This window comes from Cetorhinus maximus, chromosome 3 (genome assembly GCF_964194155.1).
Source record: "Cetorhinus maximus chromosome 3, sCetMax3.hap1.1, whole genome shotgun sequence".
Lineage (NCBI taxonomy): Eukaryota > Metazoa > Chordata > Chondrichthyes > Lamniformes > Cetorhinidae > Cetorhinus > Cetorhinus maximus.
Window position 1 is genome coordinate 1,659,244 of NC_135881.1, and position 25,397 is coordinate 1,684,640.

A 25,397-nucleotide genomic window follows, 5' to 3' on the forward strand; every position below is an offset into this window, starting at 1 on the left:
AGTCCATTGAAGTTGATTTTGCAGGAGTTTTACCTGAATGCTTGTGGAGCAGGATTCAAAAAGGAAATTAGTGACAGTGTAACATGCAGCAGACAATCAGCATGTGATAGTGCAACAGTTAGTGTGTGACAGTGTAACAGGCAGAAGGCAATCTTTTACAGTCAGTCAGTGTCTGATAATGTAAAAGGTAGCTGTCAATCATGTGTAACAGACAGTTGTCAGTGTCTGACAGAATACCAGGTACTCAGTGCCTGACAGTGTAAAGGGCAGATGGTCTGACAATGTAACATGCAGTTGGACAATATCTGACAGTGTAACAGGCAGTCGGACAGTGTCTGACAGTGTAACAAACAACACAGTGTCTGACAGTGTAACAGACAGATAGCCAGTGCCTGACAGTGTAACAGGTAGAAATCAGTGTCTGAGAGTGTAAAGGGCAGATAGTTAGTGTCTGACAGCGTAACAGGCGGTCAGAACTTGTCAGACGGTATAACAGGCAGTCAGTGTCTTGACAGTGTAAAGGGCAGATGGTCAGTGTCTGACAGTGTAACAGGCAGTCGGATCTTGTCTGACAATGTAACAGGCAGTCAGTGTCTGTTAGTGTAAAGGGCATATGGTCAGTGTCTGAAAGTGTAACAGGGAGTCAGTGTCTGACAGTGTAACAGGCAGCCAGACCTTGTCTGACAGTATAACAGGCAGTCAGTGTCGGACAGTGTAAAGGGCAGATGGTCAGTGTCTGACAGTGTTACAGGCAGTCGGACCTTGCCTGACAGTGTAGCAGGTAGTCAGTGTCTGACAGTGTAAAGGGAAGATGGTCAGGGTCTGACAGTGTAACAGCGAGTCAGCGTCTGACAGTATAATAGGCAGTCAGTGTCTGACAGTGTAAAGGGCAGATGGTCAGTGTCTGTGTAAGTTTCAGAGTGATTAATCCCGGCGACAGTTCACCAATATTATTTGAAAGCTATGATGCTGATCGCATGGCTGCCAATCCCTAATCCAAACTAGTTGATTACCTTATAGCTCCAAGGAGGCCGAGCCGAAGAACCTCAGGCTGCATGTGACCAGGATTGAGAGCATTGTAAAAATTGGTGTCACGGTACCGCAGGAAGGTGCTGGCTTGGCCAGATCGGTCAATGATGAGTGGCCACCTGAAACACAGTGGTGAGGATTGAACAGGCATCCATAGCCAGGGAAGTCTAGTAAGGGTGTGGTGCGATGTGAAGGTTTTGCTGCATATTACTGCAGCAGCATGGGTCTTTTACACATTCCCAATTCTAGAGCACAGTCTCAGGTTTCAACATGTTGTTATGTAATCATAAGGTCATTATAGCACAGAAGGAGGCCATTCGGCATATCGTCTCCATGCCGGCTCTCTGTAGAGCAAACCAGTTACTCCAGTGGTGGACAACCTGTGGCCCATGGGCTGCATGTGGCCCATCAGGGTTCGGAGTGTGGCTGGTGAGACATTTTGTTGCCCATGCGCATGGTTGCCAGATTCCGCTGGTTTCCCTCTGCGTAGTTTTTTCCTACCAGTATTACTAAAATGATATGCACTCGGGAGGTGGTGGACTGGTATTCTAGAGAGCCAGGGTAATGCTCTTGGGACCTGGGTTCGAATCCCACCACGGCAGATGGTGAAATCTAAATTCAATAAAAACCTGGAATTAAAAGTTTAATGATAACCACAAAATCATTGCCAATTGTCTCCAGACCCACAGCAATGTGGTTGACTCTTAAATGCCCTCTGAATTAGGGATGGGCAATAAATGCTGGTCAGTGATGCCCACATCCCATGAGTGAAGGAAAAAAAAACACAAAGCAAGGGCAGTGAAGTGAGGGCACAGAATTAAAGTGATTTGCAAAAGAAGCAAATGTGATGTGAGGAAAAAACGTTTTCACACGAGTGGTTGGGGTCTGGAATGTGTGGTGGAGGCAGGTTTAATCAAGGCATTCAAGAGGGCATTGGATGATTATTTAATTAGAAACAATGTGCAGGGTTACGGGGACTAGGCAGGAGATTGGCACTGTGAGGTGTGTGCTGATTGCGCACAACATTGACTATGAGAGCCATACACTCCATCAGCATCCAACCAAAGTGCTGCTACAATGCCCGATTTCAATCTTGCGGCCCACTGAGATGAAGAAGGGCCACATCCACTCACTAGCCTATGACTGAGTTATTCCCAGTCCTCCCACTCTGTCCCTGTAGTCCTGTAACTTTATTTCCTTCAAGTCCTCATCCAATTTCCCTTTGAAATCATTCATTGTCTCCACTTCCATCATCCTCCATTACCACTTTTGCATAAAAGGTTCTGCTTCACATTCTCCCTGCATCTCCTGCCCAGAATCTTAAATCTGTATCCTTAGTCCTTGTACCACCAGGTAATTTGAATAGCATTTCTTTGTCTACCTTATCTAAGCTTGTCATAATCTTGTGCACTTTAATGAAATGTCCCTTCAATCTTCTTTGCTCCAAGGAGAGCAGCCCCAGGTTCACCAAACTAATCTCATAGCTAAAATCCTTCATCCAATTGCAGAATCACAGAATTGTTACAGTGCAGAAGGAGGCCATTCGGCCCACTGGTCTGCACTGGCTCTCTGAATGAGCATTATGACCTAGTGCCATTCTCCTGCCTTTTCCCCATAACCCTGCACATTGTTTCTAATTAAATAATCTTGAGTGCCTTGATTGAACCTGCATCCACCACACATTCCAGACCCGAACCACTCGCTGTGTGAAAAAGTTTTTTCTCAAGTCACACTTGCTTCTTTTGCAAATCACTTTAAATCTGTGCCCTCTCATTCTCAATCTTTATACGATCAGGAGCAGTTTCTCTCTATCTACTCTGTCCAGCCTCCTCGTGATTTTGAACTCCTCTATTAAATCTCCTCTTAGCCTCTTCTCTCCAAAGAGAACAGTCCTAAACTCTCCAATCTATCTTCATAACTGAAGTTTCTTATCCCTGGAACCATTTTTGTGAATGTTTTCTGCACTCTTCCATTGCATTCACATCCCTCCTAAAGTGTGATGCCCAGAACTGTACACAATACTCCAGCTGAGGTGTAACTAGTGTCCTATACAAGTTCAGAGTAACCTCCTTGCTCTTGTACTCTATGCACCTATTAATAAAGCCCAGGATACTCTATGCTTTATTAACTGCTCTCTCCACCTGTCCTTCAAGCTTTAATGACTAATGCACATATACACCCAGGTCCTTCTGCTCCTACCCTTTATTTCAAATTGTCTGTCCATGTTCTTCCTACCAAAATCAATCACCTCACAGTTCTCTTCATTGAACTTCATCTGCCACCTACCTGCCCACTCCACTAACTTGCCTATGTCCTTTTGAAGTTCTACACTCTCCTCCTCACAGTTTACAATGCTTCCAAGTCTTGTATCATCTGCAAACTTTGAAATTGTCCCCTGCACACCAAGATCTAGATCATTTATATATATCAGGAAAAGCAAAGGTCCTAATTCCGACCCCTGGGGACCTCCACTAAAACTTCCTCCAGCCCGAAAAATATTAATTAACCATTATTCATTGTTTCCTATCCCTCAGTTAATTTTGTATCCACATTGCTACTGTCCCTTTTATTCCACAAACAATAACTTTTCTCACAAGTCTATTGTGTGGCTCTGTATCAAACGCCTTTTGAAAGTCCATGTACACCACATCAGCAGCATTACCCTCATCGACCTTTTCTGTTACCTCTTCAAAAAACTCCAGCAAGTTAGTTAAACACCATTCTCCCTTAAGAAATCCATGCTGGCTCTTCCTAATTGACCCATATATTTCCATGTGACAATTAATTCTATCCCGAATAATCGTTTTTAGAAGCTTCCCCACCGACTGAAGTTAAACTGTAATTGCTGGGCTTATCCTTACAACCTCTTTTGAACAAGGGCATAATGTTTGCAATTCTCCAGTCCTCTGGCACCACCCCTGAGTCTAGGGAAGACTAAAAATTTATGGTCAGTGCCCCTGCAATTTCCACTCTCACTTCCTTCAATATCCTTGGATACGGTCCCTGTATCAACTTTAAGTACCAACAGCTTATCCAACACTTCCTCCTTATTAATTTTGAACCCTTCTAGTGATAGAGTTTCCTCGTCTGTCACCATGACCTGGGTAGCATCTACCTCCTTGGTAAAGACAGATACAAAGTATTGATTTAACCCCACAGCCATGGCCCTTTCATCCATGTGTAAATCCCCTTTTAGGTCCGCAATCGGCCCTACTCCTCCTTTTACCACCCTTTTACTATTTATACGCCTATAGAAGACTTTGGGATTCCCCTTTATGTTGGCTGCCAGACTTTTCTCATAATCCCTCTTTGCTTCTCTAATATGCTTTTTCACCTCCTCTCTGAACCTTCTGTATTCCTCTTGGTTCTCCTGACATGTACTATAAGCACAATCTTTATCTTAATTTCTATCTCCTTTTTCATCCAGGGAGCTCTGGATTTGTTTGCCCTACCTTTCCCTTTTGAGGGAATATATCTTGACCATTTCTTCTTCTGTGAAGGTAGCCTATTGTTCAGCTACAGTTTTCCTGCCAACCTTTGGTTCCAGTCTATCCGGCCGAGCTCCGTTCTTGCTCTATTGAAGGTGGCTCTCCCCCAGTTAATTATTCTTATTCTGGATTGCCCATTGTTCTTTTCTACTGTCATCCTGAATACAATACAATGATCACTGTCTCCTAAATGTTCCCCCACTGACCATTGATCTACTCAGCCCACCTCATTTCCCAGAACCAGGTCCAACACTTTCTTGTTGGACTGCACACATGCTGCTGAGAGAGGGAGATGTGCTTTAGTCCTTTCAGCCAGCTGCAGTTTCTAACTCTTTCTCGCAGGTGGAAACCAGTCCACCAGTTGCACAGCCGAGACTGAGCAGTGAAAAGCAGATATTTGTGGGGAACGTGAAGATGGGAGAAGATGGGGAGCAAACAGAGGAAAGTAATGCCCAAGTTTTGCAGGAAGCCACAGAGCCCAGCCCACCCCCCCAGCCCGAGCCTGGAACCCAGCACCCAACCCGAGCCACAGAGCCCACCCCCCCCAACCCGAGCCACAGAGCCCACCCCCCAACCCGAGCCTGGAGCCCAGCCCCCACCCCCCCAACCCGAGCCACAGAGCCCACCCCCCAACCCGAGCCACAGAGCCCACCCCCCAACCCGAGCCACAGAGCCCACCCCCCAACCCGAGCCACAGGGCCCACCCCCCAACCCGAGCCTGGAGCCCAGCCCCCACCCCCCCAACCCGAGCCACAGAGCCCACCCCCCAACCCGAGCCACAGAGCCCACCCCCCAACCCGAGCCACAGAGCCCACCCCCCCCAACCCGAGCCACAGAGCCCACCCCCCAACCCGAGCCACAGAGCCCACCCCCCAACCCGAGCCACAGGGCCCACCCCCCAACCCGAGCCTGGAGCCCAGCCCCCACCCCCCCAACCCGAGCCACAGAGCCCACCCCCCAACCCGAGCCACAGAGCCCACCCCCCAACCCGAGCCACAGAGCCCACCCCCCAACCCGAGCCTGGAGCCCAGCCCCCAACCCGAGCCTGGAGCCCACCCCCCAACCCGAGCCACAGAGCCCACCCCCCAACCCGAGCCACAGAGCCCACCCCCCAACCCGAGCCACAGAGCCCACCCCCCAACCCGAGCCACAGAGCCCACCCCCCAACCCGAGCCACAGAGCCCAGCCCCCAACCCGAGCCACAGAGCCCACCCCCCAACCCGAGCCACAGAGCCCACCCCCCAACCCGAGCCACAGAGCCCACCCCCCAACCCGAGCCACAGAGCCCACCCCCCCCAACCCGAGCCTGGAGCCCACCCCCCAACCCGAGCCTGGAACCCACCCCCCAACCCGAGCCTGGAGCCCACCCCCCAACCCGAGCCACAGGGCCCACCCCCCAACCCGAGCCTGGAGCCCACCCCCCAACCCGAGCCTGGAGCCCAGCCCAACCCCCCAGCCCGAGCCTGGAACCCAGCCCCACCCCCCCCCCCCCCCCCCAAACCAACAACCCGAGTCTGGAGCCCACCCCCCAACCCGAGCCACAGAGCCCAGCCCCCCCAACCCGAGCCTGGAGCCCAGCTCATCCCCCCCAGCCCGAGCCTGGAGTCCAGCCCCCACCCCCCCAACCCGAGCCTGGAGTCCAGCCCCCACCCCCCCAACCCGAGCCTGGAGTCCAGCCCCCACCCCCCCAACCCGAGCCTGGAGTCCAGCTCATCCCCCCCACCCCGAGCCTGGAGTCCAGCCCCCGCCCCCCACCCCGAGCCTGGAGTCCAGCCCCCGCCCCCCCAACCCGAGCCTGGAGTCCAGCCCCCGCCCCCCACCCCGAGCCTGGAGTCCAGCCCCCGCCCCCCACCCCGAGCCTGGAGTCCAGCCCCCGCCCCCCCAACCCGAGCCTGGAGTCCAGCTCATCCCCCCCAACCCGAGCCTGGAGTCCAGCTCATCCCCCCCAACCCGAGCCTGGAGTCCAGCTCATCCCCCCCAACCCGAGCCTGGAGTCCAGCTCATCCCCCCCAACCCGAGCCTGGAGTCCAGCTCATCCCCCCCAACCCGAGCCTGGAGTCCAGCTCATCCCCCCCACCCCGAGCCTGGAGTCCAGCCCCCGCCCCCCACCCCGAGCCTGGAGTCCAGCCCCCGCCCCCCCAACCCGAGCCTGGAGTCCAGCCCCCGCCCCCCACCCCGAGCCTGGAGTCCAGCCCCCGCCCCCCACCCCGAGCCTGGAGTCCAGCCCCCGCCCCCCCAACCCGAGCCTGGAGTCCAGCTCATCCCCCCCAACCCGAGCCTGGAGTCCAGCTCATCCCCCCCAACCCGAGCCTGGAGTCCAGCTCATCCCCCCCAACCCGAGCCTGGAGTCCAGCCCCCGCCCCCCCAACCCGAGCCTGGAGTCCAGCTCATCCCCCCCAACCCGAGCCTGGAGTCCAGCCCCCGCCCCCCCACCCCGAGCCTGGAGTCCAGCTCATCCCCCCCAACCCGAGCCTGGAGTCCAGCCCCCGCCCCCCCAACCCGAGCCTGGAGTCCAGCTCATCCCCCCCAACCCGAGCCTGGAGTCCAGCCCCCGCCCCCCCAACCCGAGCCTGGAGTCCAGCTCATCCCCCCCAACCCGAGCCTGGAGTCCAGCCCCCGCCCCCCCAACCCGAGCCTGGAGTCCAGCTCATCCCCCCCAACCCGAGCCTGGAGTCCAGCCCCCGCCCCCCCACCCCGAGCCTGGAGTCCAGCTCATCCCCCCCACCCCGAGCCTGGAGTCCAGCCCCCGCCCCCCACCCCGAGCCTGGAGTCCAGCCCCCACCCCCCCAACCCGAGCCTGGAGTCCAGCCCCCGCCCCCCCAACCCGAGCCTGGAGTCCAGCTCATCCCCCCCAACCCGAGCCTGGAGTCCAGCTCATCCCCCCCAACCCGAGCCTGGAGTCCAGCTCATCCCCCCCAACCCGAGCCTGGAGTCCAGCCCCCGCCCCCCCACCCCGAGCCTGGAGTCCAGCCCCCGCCCCCCCAGCCCGAGTCTGAGGCCCAGCTGCCCCCCCCAGCCCGAGTCTGAGGCCCAGCTGCCCCCCCCAGCCCGAGTCTGAGGCCCAGCCGCGGCCCCCCCAGCCCGAGTCTGAGGCCCAGCTGCCCCCCCCAGCCCGAGTCTGAGGCCCAGCCGCGGCCCCCCCAGCCCGAGTCTGAGGCCCAGCTGCCCCCCCCAGCCCGAGTCTGAGGCCCAGCTGCCCCCCCCAGCCCGAGTCTGAGGCCCAGCTGCCCCCCCCAGCCCGAGTCTGAGGCCCAGCTGCCCCCCAGTCCAGCTTGAATATCTGTTCTTTCCTAATTTTTTTTTTTAATTCATGGGATGTGGGCTTTGCTGGCTGGGCCAGCATTTATTGCCCATCCCTAGTTGCCCTTGAGAAGGTGGTGGTGAGCTGCCTTCTTGAACCGCTGCAGTCCATGTGGTGTAGGTACACCCACAGCGCTGTTAGGGAGGGAGTTCCAGGATTTTGACCCAGCGACAGTGAAGGAACGGCCGATATATTTCCAAGTCAGGATGGTGAGTGGCTTGGAGGGGATCTTCCAAGTGGTGGTGTTCCCATCTATCTGCTGCTCTTGTCCTTCTAGATGGTAGTGGTCGTGGGTTTGGAAGGTGCTGTCAAAGGAGCCTTGGTGAGTTCCTGCAGTGCATCTTGTAGATGGTACACACGCTGCTACTGTGTGTCGGTGGTGGAGGGAGTGAATGTTTGTGGATGTGGTGCCAATCAAGCGGCTGCTTTGTCCTGGCACCACAGCCACAAACATTCACTCCCTGCACCACAGACTGAGAGAAAGAAGAGGGACTGTCTTATTCAGCGATGGAGATAAGCTCCATCTATCCATTTCTACAATCCAGGACCAGTAAACCATTCTCACCTGTTAAGAATCGTATGTCTTTTCAGCCTATTTAGCTTACTTACCATTTCTAAACTGTTGCTTCTTAATAAACTGCTTTAAAATCATCTATCACTTTAACCCCTTTTTGGGTAATCTATGACCATTGAACCAAAATCTTACGGTGCAGAACCCATTACCAGCTGCACCCTTTCTAATGTTCAGCAAGAGCCCAAACGGCCTTGCCCACTGCTCTGAGGCACACGCAATGCCAAGAGGGTGACACCCCCTGAACTGGCAAAGTTCTTAAAACAGACCCCTCCCTGGCCTGTGCTGGGCTGCTGCTGCTTTAATTTCACAGGGGTAATCTATGATAGGCATTCATACCTACGTTTAGAAACCTTTCTGGCTGTCATGACTCTCCCCAACATGGTCCTTGCCTGTTATGATGAATATCTAATTCATGTTTCCTGTTAATATTTTAAGAGGTAATGTTTAGTTCTGGGAAGATTATTGCTGTGAAGGGAAGGTAATCAAAATGTTGGGCTTTGAGACTGCCAAAACATCTCAAGAAATGGTAGTTCAGAAGGTTTTCCTTGTTTCTTAAGTAGAGTCAGAGTAGAAGAGATGGAGCTGTAAAAGGGCAGGCAGGCTTACTTAGCTAGTGAACTGGAGACGTGATGTCTACACTGCTTGCAAAGACGTGCAGTCCAGAAAGACGCTGTGTACTGAGAGTTAGAGATAAATTAGTTTAAAAGCATTCAGTGAACCCTGAAAGAGATGTGTGAAGCTTAAGAAGGTGCTCTGTTTTCAATTGACCTGAATGTTCTGCATCAGGGGAAGAGGTTGATACCAGAGAGGTGCTGTTGTTAACAGGCTCCAGGCAGTTAGGGATCAGGGAAGTCCTGGGAGCCATTTACTCCAGCCAGGAGACTGGAATTTGGAGAAACCCGGGGCAGTGCCAGCTTAGTGAGATGAGCAGCCTGGGAACGAATTAGAAGTGTGCTGGTAATTAGAGGTGGGATTTCAGCTTTGCGAATCCTGTGGAATGCAGTCTCAGGAAGTGACCGTGAACCATCAGGAGGTGAGCAGTCATGGAGGCAGTCCAAGTTGGAGTGGCTTTTGAGAGAATTTAGAGGGATACACTGTTTGAATGGAATTTTGTGATTCACAGTGGTTACTGATGTCTGAGTGGGTTGCTGAGAAATCCATGGGATCTGTCTTGGTTGCGTGTGCCATTAATGTACAGTGTGGTGTGCTTGACGACAGTTTCCCTGTTAATTCAAAGTTAAGTGTTAATTCTGAATGTTGGAGTATAAGATATATATTGTAGATTGTTTTACTTTTCTAACTTTGTATAGTTAAGTTTGTTTTATTTGTTTTAAACCATGAAATCTGTTGCTTTATTCTTCTAGTGGGTAACTAGGATTTTCAAACGATGTCTACTTAAATAAAAGGTTACTGGTCCCTAACTGGATTGTAAAACTGTCTTCAGCTGGCCTGAGACAGGCAGTTTCTGAATGCTGCTCATCCACAGAATAAAAACAGAAAGATTCCAGAAATGGGCTTTTAACAAAGCCTGTCATGAAGCTACTAATATATAATGTTATTGGAAATTATTATTTTTTTAAATAGAGGTTTAGTCTGTGTGTGTGTTAACTGGATTAAAGCCAGCTAGTCTGGGTACTTTGATGTATAGTAGTTTTGAGATGTTAACACAGAGGTAGAAGACATTTGCATTTTGTTGAATAAAGCATTCAAAGAGTGGGGATGAAATCTTGCACCTAGCTAGGAGACACCAATCAATGTTTATATTACTGATAACATTGATATTATGAAAGGAGTTTTATTGTTAGAAGAGGTGGAGTTCAAAGGGCCTGGTGATACAATGAGAATTTACATTCAAAGAGAAGTGCTGGGTATAACAGGAGACAGTTTTGTGTGTGCAGGGCAGAGACATGTAACATCAAAGCAGCAGGAAGCCTACAACTGTCTGCAAAGGAGCCAAGGTGAAAGGAACCTCATTTTGAATTTGTAAGGTGAAAATGTTTTGTCTGGTGTCTGCTTAAAGCCTATGGGTTGTTGTTGCCTTAGTGGAGATTAGTTTGGGAGTTTGTTAAAAGTTATGATAGTAGTAATTTATAGCCATGTCTATATTTTTAGCTTGTGTAAATTAATAAATGTCTTATGTAGTTTGATATAAAAACCTCTCGAGAACTGGTTGTCCTATTCCTAAATTTAGAGCTACATCTCAAACATACCACTTGAAAATATAGGTTAAGACAGTTGTTTAAAGTTTCCCTCTGGGACAGCCTTTACCAACTGTTGTGTCATAACACTGCCAGATAGCCTGCCTCTGGGAGTGCACTCCACATTGACCGCATGATGACTGCTGACACTGGAAATGGAGGCAGGATGCCCCACTGTACAACGCCACCATCTCTTTTTCAACTGCCCACCTCCGTTATAAAAATAGAAAATGCTAGAAAATCTCAGCAGGTCTGGCAGCATCTGTGGACTGTTTCGAGTCTGTACAATTCTTCTTCAGACCTATAGCCACATCTTTTATTTGGAGGAAGTGCTGCTATTAACACATTCTGCAAAACACCTGCCTTAGTCTTTAACGCTACCATTAACACTCCTTTAGTCCTGTAGCCATGACATCTTTGTCAAATCTCTCCTGAGCTCCCACCTTTCCCTGACCTTCTATTTTGCTCCACCTTCTCTCTTCAATAGCGTAAAACCCATCACATTTCTACCTCTCTTCAGCTCTGAAGAAGTCATATGGACTCAAAACGTTAACTCTGTCTCTCTCTCCACAGATGCTGCCAAATCTGCTGAGGTTTTCCAGCATTTTCTGCTTTTATTTCAGATTTCCAGCATCTGCAGCATTTTGCTTTCACCTGTTATGGCCTGATTGGGGCCCCCGAGGTCTAGCCCTGATACCCTGCAAATTTATATCTCTGAATCTCTATATTCTCAATCCTGATTTCCTGTCCCTGAAACTCTGCATATTCTCAATCCTAAATTCCTGTAAATTTCTGGACCTGATTCCCTGTAAATTTCTGATTATAAATCCCTGTATGTTCCTGATCCTGAATCCCTGAAAATTTCTGATGCTAAATCCCTGTTTATGCAGGTCCTAAGTCCTTAGAGTTTCGAAGCATAAGAGGTGACTTAATCTAAACCTTTAAGATCCTGAGGGGTCTGGACAGGGTGGATGTGGAGAGGATGTTTCCTCTTGTGGGAAAATCTTGAACTAGGGGTCACTGTTTAAAAATAAGGGGTCGCCCATTTAAGACAGAGATGAAGAAAAATCTTTTCTCTCAGAGTCTTTGGAACTCTCTTCCTCAAAAGGCAGTGAGAGCAGAGTCTTTGAATATTTTTAAGGCAGAGCTAGGTAGATTCTTGGTTAACAAGGGGGTGAAAGGTTATCGGGGTGGGCAGGAATGTGGGGTTGAGGTTACATTCAGATCAGCCATGATCTTATTGATGGCGGAGCAGGCTTGAGGGGCTGAGTTGCCCACTCCTGCTCCTAACTCATATGTTTGTATGTTTGTATGTTCCTGTTTATTCCCGCCCTGAATCACTGTCTTTTCAATGTTGCCTGTTCAATTGGAAAGTCGGAGAATTAGGGAGATTGAATTAATAAAGATTTGCATTTATATTGCACCTTTCACAACCTTAGGGCATCCCAAAACTCAGTGTGATGGGCCTGTCGTGGCAGAGCAGGCTCCAGAGGAATACTCCCACTCATGTACACCAAGTCCATCAGCGCACACACTGCTTCTGACTGTGAACTGGGATCACTGAGAGCAGCAGGTTGGATAGTTAGGCTGGTACCTGCCATCCTGCTTGATCTTGTCGCCAACGTCCTTCAGGAGCACATCATCCAGCTCACGGATATGGCACAGGGTTCCTACAGGCTTCGACAAGGGTGCTTCTGGGGAAAGAAAGTCATTTCAAGCAACATGTGAGAGACTGTTGGAGATTCCTTACAGGAGAATGCCTTTAATAGGCTATCAATAGCTGGAACTTAGCCCTGCTGGCTTCTCCCCAGTTACTTAGTGAGCTACCTGCGTTCTCTTAATCATTGATTGTCTCTTTTCTCACCATAGAATAATAATAACCTTACCTAAGGAAGGATATGTTTGCCATAGTGCAGCAAAGGTTCACCAGATGGATGTCTGGGATGGCAGGATTATCGTATGAGGAGAGATGGGGTTGATCTGGCCTGTATTACTGGACTTGAGAATATGGGAAGCGATCTCAATGAAACATATAAAGTTTTGACAGGGCTGGACAAACTGGATGCAGGGATGATGTTTACTGTGGCTGGGGGATCTAGACAAAGGGGTCACAATCTCAGGATATGGGGTAGTATATTTAGGACTGAGTTGAGAAGAAATTTCTTCACTCAGAGGGTGGTGACAATGTGGAATTTTCTACCACACAAGGCTGGGGAGGCCAAGTCACTGAATATATTTAAGAAGAAATTAGATAGGTTTCTGAACTCCAAAGGCGTCGAGGGGTATGGGGAGAAAGCGAGTGTATGACGCTGAGATAGAGGTTCAGCCATGATCACATTGAATTGCACAGCAGGGTCGAGGGGCTGCATGACCTACTGCTGCTCCTATCTTCTATGTTGCTAAGCTTCTAGAACATAGAAAGAGGATACTCAGCCCAATCAGCTGAGTCATTGAATAGATTCAAAGCTGAGATACATTCTTCAACTATAGGGGGATCAAGGGTTCTGGGGGGCAGGCAGGAGAGTAGAATTGAGGTCAAGATCAGACTAGCCATGATGTTATTGAATGGTGGAGAGGGCTCAAAGGGCCAAATTCTTTTCTAATCATTCATGGGATGTGCGCTTCGTTAGCTAGGCATCCCTAATTGCCCTTGAGAAGGTGGTGGTAAGCTTCATTCTCATTGAAGGTAGCAGGTCTTGTGGAGAGAGCAGTAACAAAGCATATGGTATCCAAGGTTTATTAATAGGGACATTGAGTACAAGAGTAAGGAGGTCATGTGAAAATTGTATAAGACACTAGTTAGGCCTCATCTGGAGTACTGCATCCAGTTCTGGGCGCCATACTTGAGGAAGGATGTGAAGACATTGGAGAGAGTACAGAGGATAAACAACTGCAGTTATGAGGATAGATTGGAGCTTGGGTCTTGGAGAAAAGGAAGCTGAGAGGAGGTATTCAAGATCCTGAGGGGCATGGACAGAATAAATAGTGAGAAACTGTTCCCACTCAAAAGAACACCAAGAACTAGGGGGGCACAGATTCAAAATAACAGGCAAAAGGAGAAGTTTATTTTCTTCATTTACGGGATGTGGCATCACTGGTTGGGCCAACATTTATTGACCGTCCCTCGTTGCCCTTGAGAAGGTGGTGGTGAGCTGCCTTCTTGAGCCGCTGCAGTCCATGTGCTGTAGGTACACCCACAGTGCGATTAGGAAGGGAGTTCCAGGATTTTGACCCAGCGACAATGAAGGAATGGTGATATATTTCCAAGTCAGGATAGCGAGTGGCTTGGAAGGGAACTTCCAGGTGGTGTTGTTCCCATCTATCTGCTGCTCTTATCCTTCTAGATGGTAGTGGTCGTAGGTTTGGAAGATGCTATCTAAGGAGCCTTGGTGAATTCCTGCAGTGCATCTTGTAGATGGTACACACTGCTGCTACAGTGTGTCGGTGGTGGAGGGAGCAAATGTTTGTGGGTGTGGTGCCAATCAAGTGGGCTGATTTGTCCTGGATGGTGTCAAGTTCCTTGAGTGTTGTGGGAGCTGCACTCATCCAGGCAAGTGGGGAGTATTCCATCACACTCCTGACTTGTGCCTTGTAGATGGTGGACAGGCTTTGGGGAGTCAGGAGGTGAGTTACTCATCACAGAATTACTAGCCTCTGACCTGCTCTTGCAGCCACAGTATTTATATGGCTAGTCCAGTTCAATTTTTGGTCAATGGTAACCCCAGAGTGTTGATAATGGGAGGTTCAGTGATGGTAATGCCATTGAACATCAAGAAACGATAGTTAGATTCTGTCTTGTTAGAGATGGTCATTGCCTGACACTTGTGTGGCATGGATAGAAACATAGAAACTAGGAGCAGGAGTAGGCCATTGGGCCCTTCGAGCCTGCTCCGCCATTCATTATGATCATGGCTGATCATCCCACACAATAGCCTGCTCCTGCTTTCTCCCCATACCCTTTGATCCCTTTCACCCCAAGAGCTATATCTAACTCCTTCTTGAAAACATACAATGTTTTGGCCTCAACTACTTTCTGTAGTAGCGAATTCCACAGGCTCACCACTCTCTGGGTGAAGAAATTTCTCCTCATCTCAGTCCTAAATGGTCTACCCCATATCCTCAGACTGTGATCCCTGGTTCTGGACTCCCCCACCATCGGGAACATCCTTCCTGCATCTACCCTGTCTAGTCCTGTTAGAATGTTATAGGTTTCTATGAGATCCCCCCTCATTCTTCTGAACCCCAGCGAATATAATCCCAACCGATTCAATCTCTCCTCATATGTCAGTCCCGCCATCCCAGGAATCAGTCTGGTAAACCTTCACTGCACTCCCTCGATAGCAAGAACATCCTTCCTCAGATATGGAGACCAAAACTGCACACAATATTCCAGGTGTGGTCTCACCAAGGCCCTGTATAATTGCAGCAAGACATCCCTGCTCCTGTACTCGAATCCTCTCGCTATGAAGGCTAACATACCATTTGCCTACTTTACCGCCTGCTGCACCTGCATGCTTACCTTCAGCGACTGGTGTACGAGGACACCCAGATCTCATTGTACATTCCCCTCTCTCAAATTATAGCCATTCAGATAATAATCTGCCTACCTATCTTTGCTACCAAAGTGGATAACCTCACATTTATCCACATTATACTGCATCTGCCATGCATTTGCCCACTTACTCAGCTTATCCAAATCACATTGAAGCATCTCTGCATCCTCCTCACAGCTCACCCTCCCACCCAGCTTTGTGTCATCTGCAAATTTGGAGATATTACATTTAGTTCCCTCATCTAAATCATTAATATATATTGTGAATAGCTGGGGTCCCAGAACCGATCCCTGCGGTACCCCACTAGTCACTGCCTACCATTCGGAAAAAGACCCGTTTATTCCTACTCTTTGTTTCCTGTCTGCCAACCAGTTTTCTATCCATCTCAATACACTACCCCCAATCCCATGCGCTTTAATTTTACACGCTAATTTCTTATGTGGGACTTTGTCGAAAGCCTTCTGAAAGTCCAAATAAACCACATCCACTGGCTCCCCTCATCAATTCTACTAGTTACATCCTCGAAAAATTCCAGCAGATTTGTCAAGCATGATTTCCCTTTCATAATTCCATGCTGACTCTGTCCGATTCTGCCACTGTTTTCCACGTGCTCAGCTATTAAATCTTTTATAATGGACTCGAGAATTTTCCCCACTACCGACGTCAGGCTGACTGGTCTATAATTCCCTGTTTTCTCTCTACCTCCCTTTTTAAATAGTGGGGTTACATTAGCTACCTTCCAATCTGTAGGAACTGTTCCAGAGTCTTTAGAATCTCAGAGGATGACCACCAATGAATCCACCATTTCTAGGGCCGCTTCCTTAAGTACTCTGGGATGTAGACTATCAGGCCCTGGGGATTTGTCGGCCTTCAATCCCATCAATTTCCCCAACACCATTTCCCTACTAATACTGATTTCTTTCAGTTCCTCCCTCTCACTAAACCCTGTGTTCCCCAATATTTCTGGTATGTTATTAGTGTCCTCCTTTGTGAAGACAGAACCAAAGTATGTATTTAGTTGGTCAGCCATTTCTTTGTTTCCCATTATAAATTCCCCTGTTTCTGATTGTAAGGGACTTACATTTGTCTTCACCAATCTTTTTCTCCTCACATACCTATAGAAACTTTTACAGTCAGTTTTTACGTTCCCTGCAAGGTTACTCTTGTACTCTATTTTCCCCTTCTTAATCAATCCCTTGGTCCTCCTTTGCTGAATTCTAAACTGCTCCCAATCCTCAGGTCTGTTGTTTTTTCTGGCCAATTTGTATACCTCTTCCTTGGATCTAATACTATCTCTAATTTCCCTTGTAAGCCATGGTTTGGCCACCTTTCCTGTTTTACTTTTGTACCAGACAGGGATAAACAAATGTTGCAGTTCACCCATGTGCTCTTTGAATGTTTGCCATTGCCTATCCACCGTCATCCCTTTAAGTAACGTTTCCCAATCCATCACAGCCAACTCGCGCCTCATACCATCGTAGTTTCCTTTATTAAAATTCAGGACCCTAGTCTCAGAATCAACTACGCCACTCTCCATCTTGATGAAGAATTCTATCATATTATGGTCACTCATCCCCAAGGGGCCTCACACAACTAGATTGCCAATTATTCCTTTCTCATTACACAATACCCAGTCTAGGATGGCCTGTTCTCAAGCTGGTTCCTCAACGTATTGGTCCAGAAAACCATCCCGTATACACTCTAGGAATTCCTCCTCTACGGTATTGTTACTAATTTGATTTGCCCAATCTATGTGCAGATTAAAGTCACCCATAATTACAGATGTTCCTTTATTGCATGCGTCCCTTAATTCCTGTTCAATGCCATTCCCAACATCACCAGTTTGGGGGTCTATATACAACCCCCGCTAACGCATTTTGCCCCTTAGTGTTTCTCAGCTCTATCCATACAGATTCCACATCGTCGGAGCTAATATCTTTCCTCACTATTGCGTTAATTTCCTCTTTAACCAGCAATGCAACTCCACCACCTTTTCCTTTTTGTCTGTCCTTCCTAAATACTGAATTATACTGGATGTTCAGTTCCCATCCCTGATCAGGCGTGGTACTCAAAGCTCTCTTGGTGGCAGGGGTATTGCAGGGTGGTCTCTGTATGTGACCGTGCACACAGCCTCAAGTTAGGGAGAGGTGAGATCCACATGGGGCATGGGTTCAGTTGGGAGGGCAGGGATGTCCACAACAATCACAATGGGCTCCAGGGTTATTGGAGGAGGCTGGAGAATGACCGGGTTCCAGGATGGTCAGAGGGGTGTGAAAGCTGGTCTGGAAGTAGAAGTGCAGCACCACCATGCTGACACCCCGAATCAATGAGGCAGTTTAAAAATGAAACTAGAAAAAATTTGCCACGGGAGGGGTCTGAAGCAGTGTGGGGGGAGCCCCGGGTTGGACTCCGGGCCCCTTTCAGGGGGAATCCTCATGTTTATTAGAATTTCAACATGGAGATGAAGGCTCAGCTGAGTGAACTCATGAAGACTTTATAAAGTTGAAACTTTATGGTGCACTTTTACACTCGGCAATGGCATCCCATGAGAGGTGGTTTCATTGAGCATTTAACCAGCAGGGGATTGTGAGAAGGAAAGAGGCAGCTAGCTATTCAGGGAGCACAGCTGCTGGATATATCCATGAAGCTCCTCCAAACCCTGCAAACTGCATTCTCCATTTGACATGGGTCACTGGGCACACAACATCCAATCATTCCAAAGTTGCCAGGCAGGGCTAAACTCAAATCTAAATGAGGCAGTGTGTGAGTGCCTTCAGTGAGGCTCAAAATTACATGGCTGTGTCCAACCCTTTTCCATCCTATACAGGATTGAGATGTCATGTGGTTGGGGTGGATTCTTAGAGACCTATAATCAGTGTGGGAATGCCTCAGCTCCATTCCTTTCACACTAAAACGATCCTAGTTAATATTGGGGTAGTTAAAATACCCTACTATTACTGCCCTACTGGGCAGAATTTTTAGCTTGGCATGTGGGCACACGCCTGACCCACTCGAGCGTAAAATAGCACATGATGATGCTGGGCGGAATATTTCGGAATGCACGGAAGTCGAAGACGCACCCGTCAACAATTAAGAGGCCAATTAAGCCATCAAAGTTCCAATTGTCCCCAATTTTGCATTGTCCACCCAACCTTATGATTGGCGGACGAGCAAATCTTCCAGGCGGACTTTGCATTTTTGATGAAACTTTATCCAAGGACGGGATGAGGTTTCTGTTATTAAAAATAAAAAAATGTATGGGCAGAATTTTCATCATGTTTATGTTCAGGTGAATAAATCTGGACATTTTCTTTTGGATTTTAAAATCTTTGTTTATTGTTTTGACAGGCAATATGATTGGCGCAGGCTTGGAGGGCCGAAGGGCCTGTTCCTGTGCTGTACTTTTCTTTGTTCTTTGAAATTCTTCAGCTCCCTGAGGCAGCTCTCTGCCTTCAGAGAACTTTCATTCCACACTCCCCTGCGCCCCACATACATCAGTGCCTACCCTCCCCCTGCGCCCACCTTGGCAACATTGAGCCTTTTAACCATTAATTGGCCAGCCAGCGTGAAATCGCTGTCGGGGGCCGATTGCAGCCAGTGGTTTGTTCCCTGGCCGATCCTGTACCTGCCGACTGCGCCCGCCCACCGAACTGAAAATTCTGCCCATGATTTGCAGTTTACAGAGAATTGCCTCCATATTTGCTCTTCTAACTCCCTCTGACTGTCCGGGTGTCTATAGTACACTCCCAGTAGCGTGACTGCCCCTTTATTTGTTCCTAAACTCAATCCATATGGCCTCAATTGATGATGTTCCTATCATCCCTCCTCACAGCTGCAATTGCTTCTCTAACTAAAATTGCCACACCCACCCCCTCCCTTTTTATCCACTCTCTATCTCATCTGAAAACTCTGAACCAGGAATGTTGAGCTGTCATTCCTAACATACATGTGAACATACGAATTAGGAGCAGGATTAGGCCACTCGGCCCCTCGAGCCTGCTCCACCGTTCAATAAGATCATGGCTGATCTGATTGTAACCTCAACCCCACATTCCTGCCTACCCCCGATAACCTTTCACCCCCTTGTTAATCAAGAATCTATCTAGCTCTGCCTTAAAAATATTCAAAGGCTCTGCTTCCACCGCCTTTTGAGGAAGAGTTCCAAAGACTTACAACCTTCTCGAGGAAAACAAATTCTCCTCATCTCTGTCTTAAGTAGGCAACCCCTTATTTTTAAACAGTGACCTCTAGTTCTAGATTCTCCCACAAGAGGAACCATCTTCTCCACATCCACCCTGTCAAAACCCCTCAGGATCTTAAAGGTTTCAATTAAATTGCCTTACTCTTCTAAACTCCAGTAGATACAAGCCTAACCTGTCCAGCCTTTCCTCATAAGACAACCTGCCCATTCCTGGTATTAGTCTGGTAAGCCTTCTCTGAACTGCTTCTAACATGTTTACATCTTTCTTTAAATAAGGAGACCAGTACTGTATACAATACTCTAGGTGTGGTCTCATCAATGCCCTGCACAACTGAAGCAAAACCTCCCGATTTTTGTAATCCATTCACTGCATTACAGAATTTTAATGGCACAGAAGGAGGCCATTCGGCCCATCATGTCTGCACTGGCTCTCCAAATGAGCATTATGGCCGAGTGCCATTGCCCTGCCTTTTCACCGTACCCCTGCACATTGTTTCTATTCAAGTAATCGTCTAATGTCCTCTTGAATGCTTCAATTCAACCTGCCTCCACCACACTTACGGGCAGTGCATTCCAGACCGGACCACTCATTGTGTAAAAAAGCTTTTTTTCACATAACATCTGTTTCTTTTGCAAATCACTTTAAATCTGTGCCCTCTCGTTCTTGATCCTTTTACGAGCAACAACAGATTCTCCCTATCTACTCTGTCCAACCCCCTCATGATTTTGAACATCTCTATCAAATCTCCTCTCAGCCTTCTTCTCTCCAAGGAGAATAGTCCCAACCTCTCAAATCTATCCTCATAGCTGAAGTTTTTCATCCCTGGAACCAGTCCTGTAAACCTCTTCTGCACTCTCTCTAATGTATTCACATCCTTCCTATAATGTGGTGCCCAGAACTGTACACAATATTCCAGTTGAGGTCTAATGAGTGTCTTATATCAATTCAGCACAACCTCCTTGCTCTTGTACTCTATGCCCCTCTTAAAAAGCCCAGGATACTATCTGCTTTATTAACTGCTCTCTCCACCTGTCCTGCCACCTTCAATGATCTATGCACATATACACCCAGGTCTTTCTGCTCCTGAACCCCCTTCAAAATTTCACTCCTTATTTTATATTGTCTGTCCATGTTCTTCCTATCAAAATGCATCACCTCACACTTCTCCACATTGAACTTCATCTGCCACCTATCTGCCCACTCCACCAACTTGTCTATGTCCTCTTGAAGTTCCACACCATCCTCCTCACAGTTCACAACACTCCCAAGCTTCGTATCATCTGCAAACTTTGAAATTGTCCCCTGCACACCAAGATCTAGATCATTAATATATATCAGGAAGAGCAAGGGTCCCTATATCGACCCCTGGGGAACTCCACTACAAACCTTCCTCCAGCCTGAAAAACAACCATTGACCATTACTCTCTGCTTCCTATTTTTCAGCCAATTTTGTATCCATGTTGCTACTGTCCCTTTTATTTCATGAGCAATAACTTTTCTCACAAGGCTGTTGTGTGGCACTGTGTCAAATGCCTTTTGAAAGTCCATATACACCACATCAACAGCATTACCCTCATCGACCTTTTCTGTTACCTCTTCAAAAAACTCCAGCAAGTTAGTTAAACATGATTTCCCTTCAGAAATCCATGCTGGCTCTTTCTTATCAACCCACATTTATCCATGTGACTACTAATTCTAACCCAAATAATTGTTTCTATAATCTTGCCCACCACTGAAGTTAAACTGACTGGTCTGTAATTGCTGGGCTTATCCTTACAACCTTTTTTGAACAAGGGTGTAATGTTTGCAATTCTCCAGTCCACTGGCACCACCCCTGAGTCTAGGGAAGGCTGAAAGATTATGGCCAGTGCCCCTGCAATTTCTACTCTCACTTCCTTCAATATCCTTGGATGCATCTCATCCGGTCCCAGTGCTTTGTCAACTCTAAGTACCGACAGTCTATTCAACACTTCCTCCTTATCAATTTTGAACCCTTCTAGTGACAGAGTTTCCTCATCTGTCACCATGGCATGGGTAGCATCTACCTCCTTGGTAAAGACGGTTGCAAAGTATTCATTTAATACCTCAGCCATGGCCTCTTCGTCCATGTGTAAATTCTCTTTTGGGTCCCTAATCCGCTCACAGTGAAGGATAACATTCTATTAGCTTCCCTAATTACTTGCTGTACCTGCATACTAACCTTATGTGATTCATGCACTAGGACACCCAGACCCCTCTGAATCTCAGAACTCTGCAATCTCTCACCATTTAGATAATAAGCTTATTTATTCTTCCTGCCAAAATGAACAATTTCACATTTGCCCACATTTTACACTATTTGCCAGATCTTTGCCCACTCACTTTACCTCTCTATGTCCCTTTGTAGCCTGTCTCTCTTTAAGCCATATTTCTGTAATAACTGTGATATTATGATATCATATTGCCAAGGTTCTCTCTATGCCCTCAGCTCATCTGCTTTATGTGCTCTGCTCCTTGCATTAAGGTCTATACCCTTGACTGCCAAACTCTTCTTTTTATTTCCTACCTTTTGTTTCCTGCCTTCCAGACTCACTCACTGAATTTACACCATCCATTACCATTTCTGATTTTGCCCCATCTAAAAGATCTTTCAGGTTCCCACCCCCAGCAAAGTAGTTTAACCCCTCCCCAAAAGCAATAGCAAACCTCTCCACGAAGATACTGGTCCAGGACCCATTGACCAGCAAACCGCCTGGCTTGAACAAATCCCGCCTGCCCCAGAGTACATCAGGACTTCAGTCCTGGGGCTGGAGAAGATCAGGATCTCAGTGCTGGGCTGGAGGACATCAGAGTTTCAGTCCTGGGACTAGAATGGATCAGGGCTTTAGACCTGGGTGGTGGAGAACATCAGGGCCTTAGTCCTAGGTGCAGGAGTAGATACATGCCTCAGTCCTGGGTTGGTGTACATCAGGGCACTTGTCCAGTGGCTGGAGTAGTTCAGGGCCTCAGGCCTGTGACTGGAGTAGATCCTGGCCCTGGTCTAGGGCCAGTAGTAGAGCAGGGCTTCAGGCCTGGGATAAGAGTAGATTAGTGCCTCAGTCCTCCAGCACTGGTAGATGAAGGCTTCGATCTTTTTTTAAAATTCATTCACGGAATGTGGGGTGTCACCGGATTGACCAGCATTTATTGCCAATCACTAATTGTTCTTCAGAAGGTGATGGTGAGCTGCCTCCTTGAGCCGCTGCAGTCCATGTGGTGTAGGTACACCCACAGTGCTGTTAGGGAGGGAGTTCCAGGATTTTGACCCAGCAACAGTGAAGGAACGGTGATATATATTCCCATGAACATGCTGTGCGTTAACAGGAAGTCGGCTATCCGAGGCCGACCAGTGATCCGTGGCACTAGGGTATCGTTACATTTAGAGGGGATTCTGATGTAGATGTGTTCGGTCATAATCCCACAGATGGTAGCTTCTCACTTTGATAAGTGCCACAGTCCAGGTCTAGTGTACATCAGGGCCCTTATCCTGGGGCTGGCGTAGATCCGGGTCCAAGTCCTGGGGCTGGGGTAGATCCAGGTCCGAGTCCTGGGGCTGCAGTAGATCCGGGTCCGAGGCCTGGGGATCGAGTAGATCCGGGTCCGAGTCCTGGGGCTGGGGTAGATCCGGGTCCGAGTCCTGGGGATCGAGTAGATCTGGGTCCGAGTCCTGGGGCTGGGGTAGATCAGGGTCCGAGTCCTGGGGATCAAGTAGATCCGGGTCCGAGTCCTGGGGCTGGCGTAGATCAGGGTCCGAGTCCTGGGGATCGAGTAGATCCGGGTCCAAGTCCTGGGGCTGGGGTAGATCAGGGTCTGAGTCCTGGGGATCGAGTAGATCTGGGTCCGAGTCCTGGGGCTGGGGTAGATCAGGGTCCGAGGCTTGGGGATCGAGTCGATCCGGGTCCGGGTCCTGGGGCTGGGGTAGATCCGGGTCCGGGTCCTGGGGATCGAGTAGATCTGGGTCCAAGTCCTGGGGCTGGGGTAGATCCGGGTCTGAGTCCTGGGGCTGGAGTAGATCTGGGTCCGAGTCCTGGGGATCGGGTAGATCTGGGTCCGATTTCTGGGGCTGGAGTAGATCCAGGTCCGAGTTCTGGGGCTGGAGTAGATCAGGGTCCGGGTCCTGGGGATCGAGTAGATCCGGGTCCGAGTTCTGGGGCTGGAATAGATCAGGGTCTGAGTCCTGGGGCTGGGGTAGATCCGGGTCTGGGTCCTGGGGCTGGGGTAGATCCGGGTCCGAGTTCTGGGGCTGGAGTAGATCAGGGTCTGAGTCCTGGGGATCGAGTAGATCCGGGTCCGAGTCCTGGGGCTGGAGTAGATCCGGGTCCGTCCTGGGGATCGAGTAGATCTGGGTCCGAGTCCTGGGGCTGGAGTAGATCCGGGTCCGAGTCCTGTGGCTGGGGTGGATTCGTTGTCCGAGTCCTGGGGCTGGGGTAGATCCAGGTCTGAGTCCTGGGGCTGGAGTAGATCCGGGTCCGAGTCCTGGGGATCGAGTAGATCCGGGTCAGAGTCCTGGGGCTGGAGTAGATCCGGGTCCGAGTCCTGGGGCTGGAGTAGATCAGGGTCCGAGTCCTGGGGCTGGAGTAGATCAGGGTCCGAGTCCTGGGGCTGGAGTAGATCCGGGTCCGAGTCCTGGGGATCGAGTAGATCCGGGTCAGAGTCCTGGGGCTGGAGTAGATCCGGGTCCGAGTCCTGGGGCTGGAGTAGATCAGGGTCCGAGTCCTGGGGCTGGGGTAGATCCAGGTCCGAGTCCTGGGGCTGGAGTAGATCCGGGTCCGGGTCCTGGGGCTGGAGTAGATCCGGGTCCGAGTCCTGGGGCTGGAGTAGATCCGGGTCCGAGTCCTGGAGCTGGAGTAGATCCAGGTCCGAGTTCTGGGGCTGGAGTAGATCAGGGTCCGAGTCCTGGGGATCGAGTAGATCTGGGTCCGAGTCCTGGGGCTGGGGTAGATCCGAGTCCGGGTCCTGGGGCTGGGGTAGATCCGGGTCCGAGTCCTGGGGCTGGAGTAGATCCGGGTCTGTGTCCTGGGGCTGGAGTAGATCCGGGTCCGAGTCCTGGGGCTGGAGTAGATCCAGGTCCGAGTTCTGGGGCTGGAGTAGATCCGGGTCCGAGTCCTGGGGATCGAGTAGATCCGGGTCAGAGTCCTGGGGCTGGAGTAGATCCGGGTCCGAGTCCTGGGGCTGGAGTAGATCAGGGTCCGAGTCCTGGGGCTGGGGTAGATCCAGGTCCGAGTCCTGGGGCTGGAGTAGATCAGGGTCCGAGTCCTGGGGCTGGGGTAGATCCAGGTCCGAGTCCTGGGGCTGGAGTAGATCAGGGTCCGAGTCCTGGGGATCGAGTAGATCCGGGTCCGAGTCCTGGGGCTGGGGTAGATCCGGGCCTCAGGGCTGGGCATGGAATAAGTCCATGGCCAGGATTTTGAGGTCGGTGAGCACGTTCATGCATCCCAGCGTCATTCAGATTGTCAGTTTGGTGGGTGCGCTCCCGAATCGGCTGCGCGCTCGCTTAACTCTCAAAGGCCTATTAAAGCCATTTAAGTATCAATTAAAACAATAAACGGAGCTGCCCGTCCAATCTTCAGGTCGGCGACAGGTGAAGAGCCCAGGCGGCCTTCATATTTATCACGAAACCTCATCCACGGGCGGGAGGAGGTTTCATGAAGGTATTTAAAGTTTTATAAAAATTTTAATCACATTCATCGACACTTTCACATGAGGGGACATGTCTTAAATGTTTTTTCTTTATTAAAATTTTCAGAAGTTGAACTGCTCTCCCTGACAAAACAAAAACAGAATTACCTGGAAAAACTCAGCAAGTCTGGCAGCATCGGCGGAGAAGAAATCAGTCAACGTTTCGAGCCTTCATGGCCCTTCGGCAGAACTGCAGCATGAAGGGCCATGAAGGCTCGAAACGTTGACTGATTTCTTCTCCGCCGATGCTGCCAGACTTGCTGAGTTTTTCCAGGTAATTCTGCTTTTGTTTTGTTTTGGATTTCCAGCATCCGCAGTAGATTTTAGCTTTTTGCTCTCCCTGAGGCAGCTCTGT

At 49.4% G+C, this 25,397-nt stretch overlaps 1 protein-coding gene across 1 annotated transcript in view; it reads right to left on the reverse strand.

Annotated features, from left to right (window-relative positions):
* LOC144674677 (IQ motif and ankyrin repeat domain-containing protein 1-like) overlaps positions 1 to 25,397 on the reverse strand; it is a 90,504-nt gene that overhangs the window by 27,381 nt on the left and 37,726 nt on the right. Inside the window, exons 9-10 of the mRNA XM_078535921.1 lie at positions 12,185 to 12,284; positions 1,014 to 1,148 (exon numbers count right to left, since the gene is read on the reverse strand). Of these exons, the coding sequence (XP_078392047.1) occupies positions 1,014 to 1,148; positions 12,185 to 12,284 (235 nt within the window). The remainder of the gene's footprint in view (positions 1 to 1,013; positions 1,149 to 12,184; positions 12,285 to 25,397) is intronic.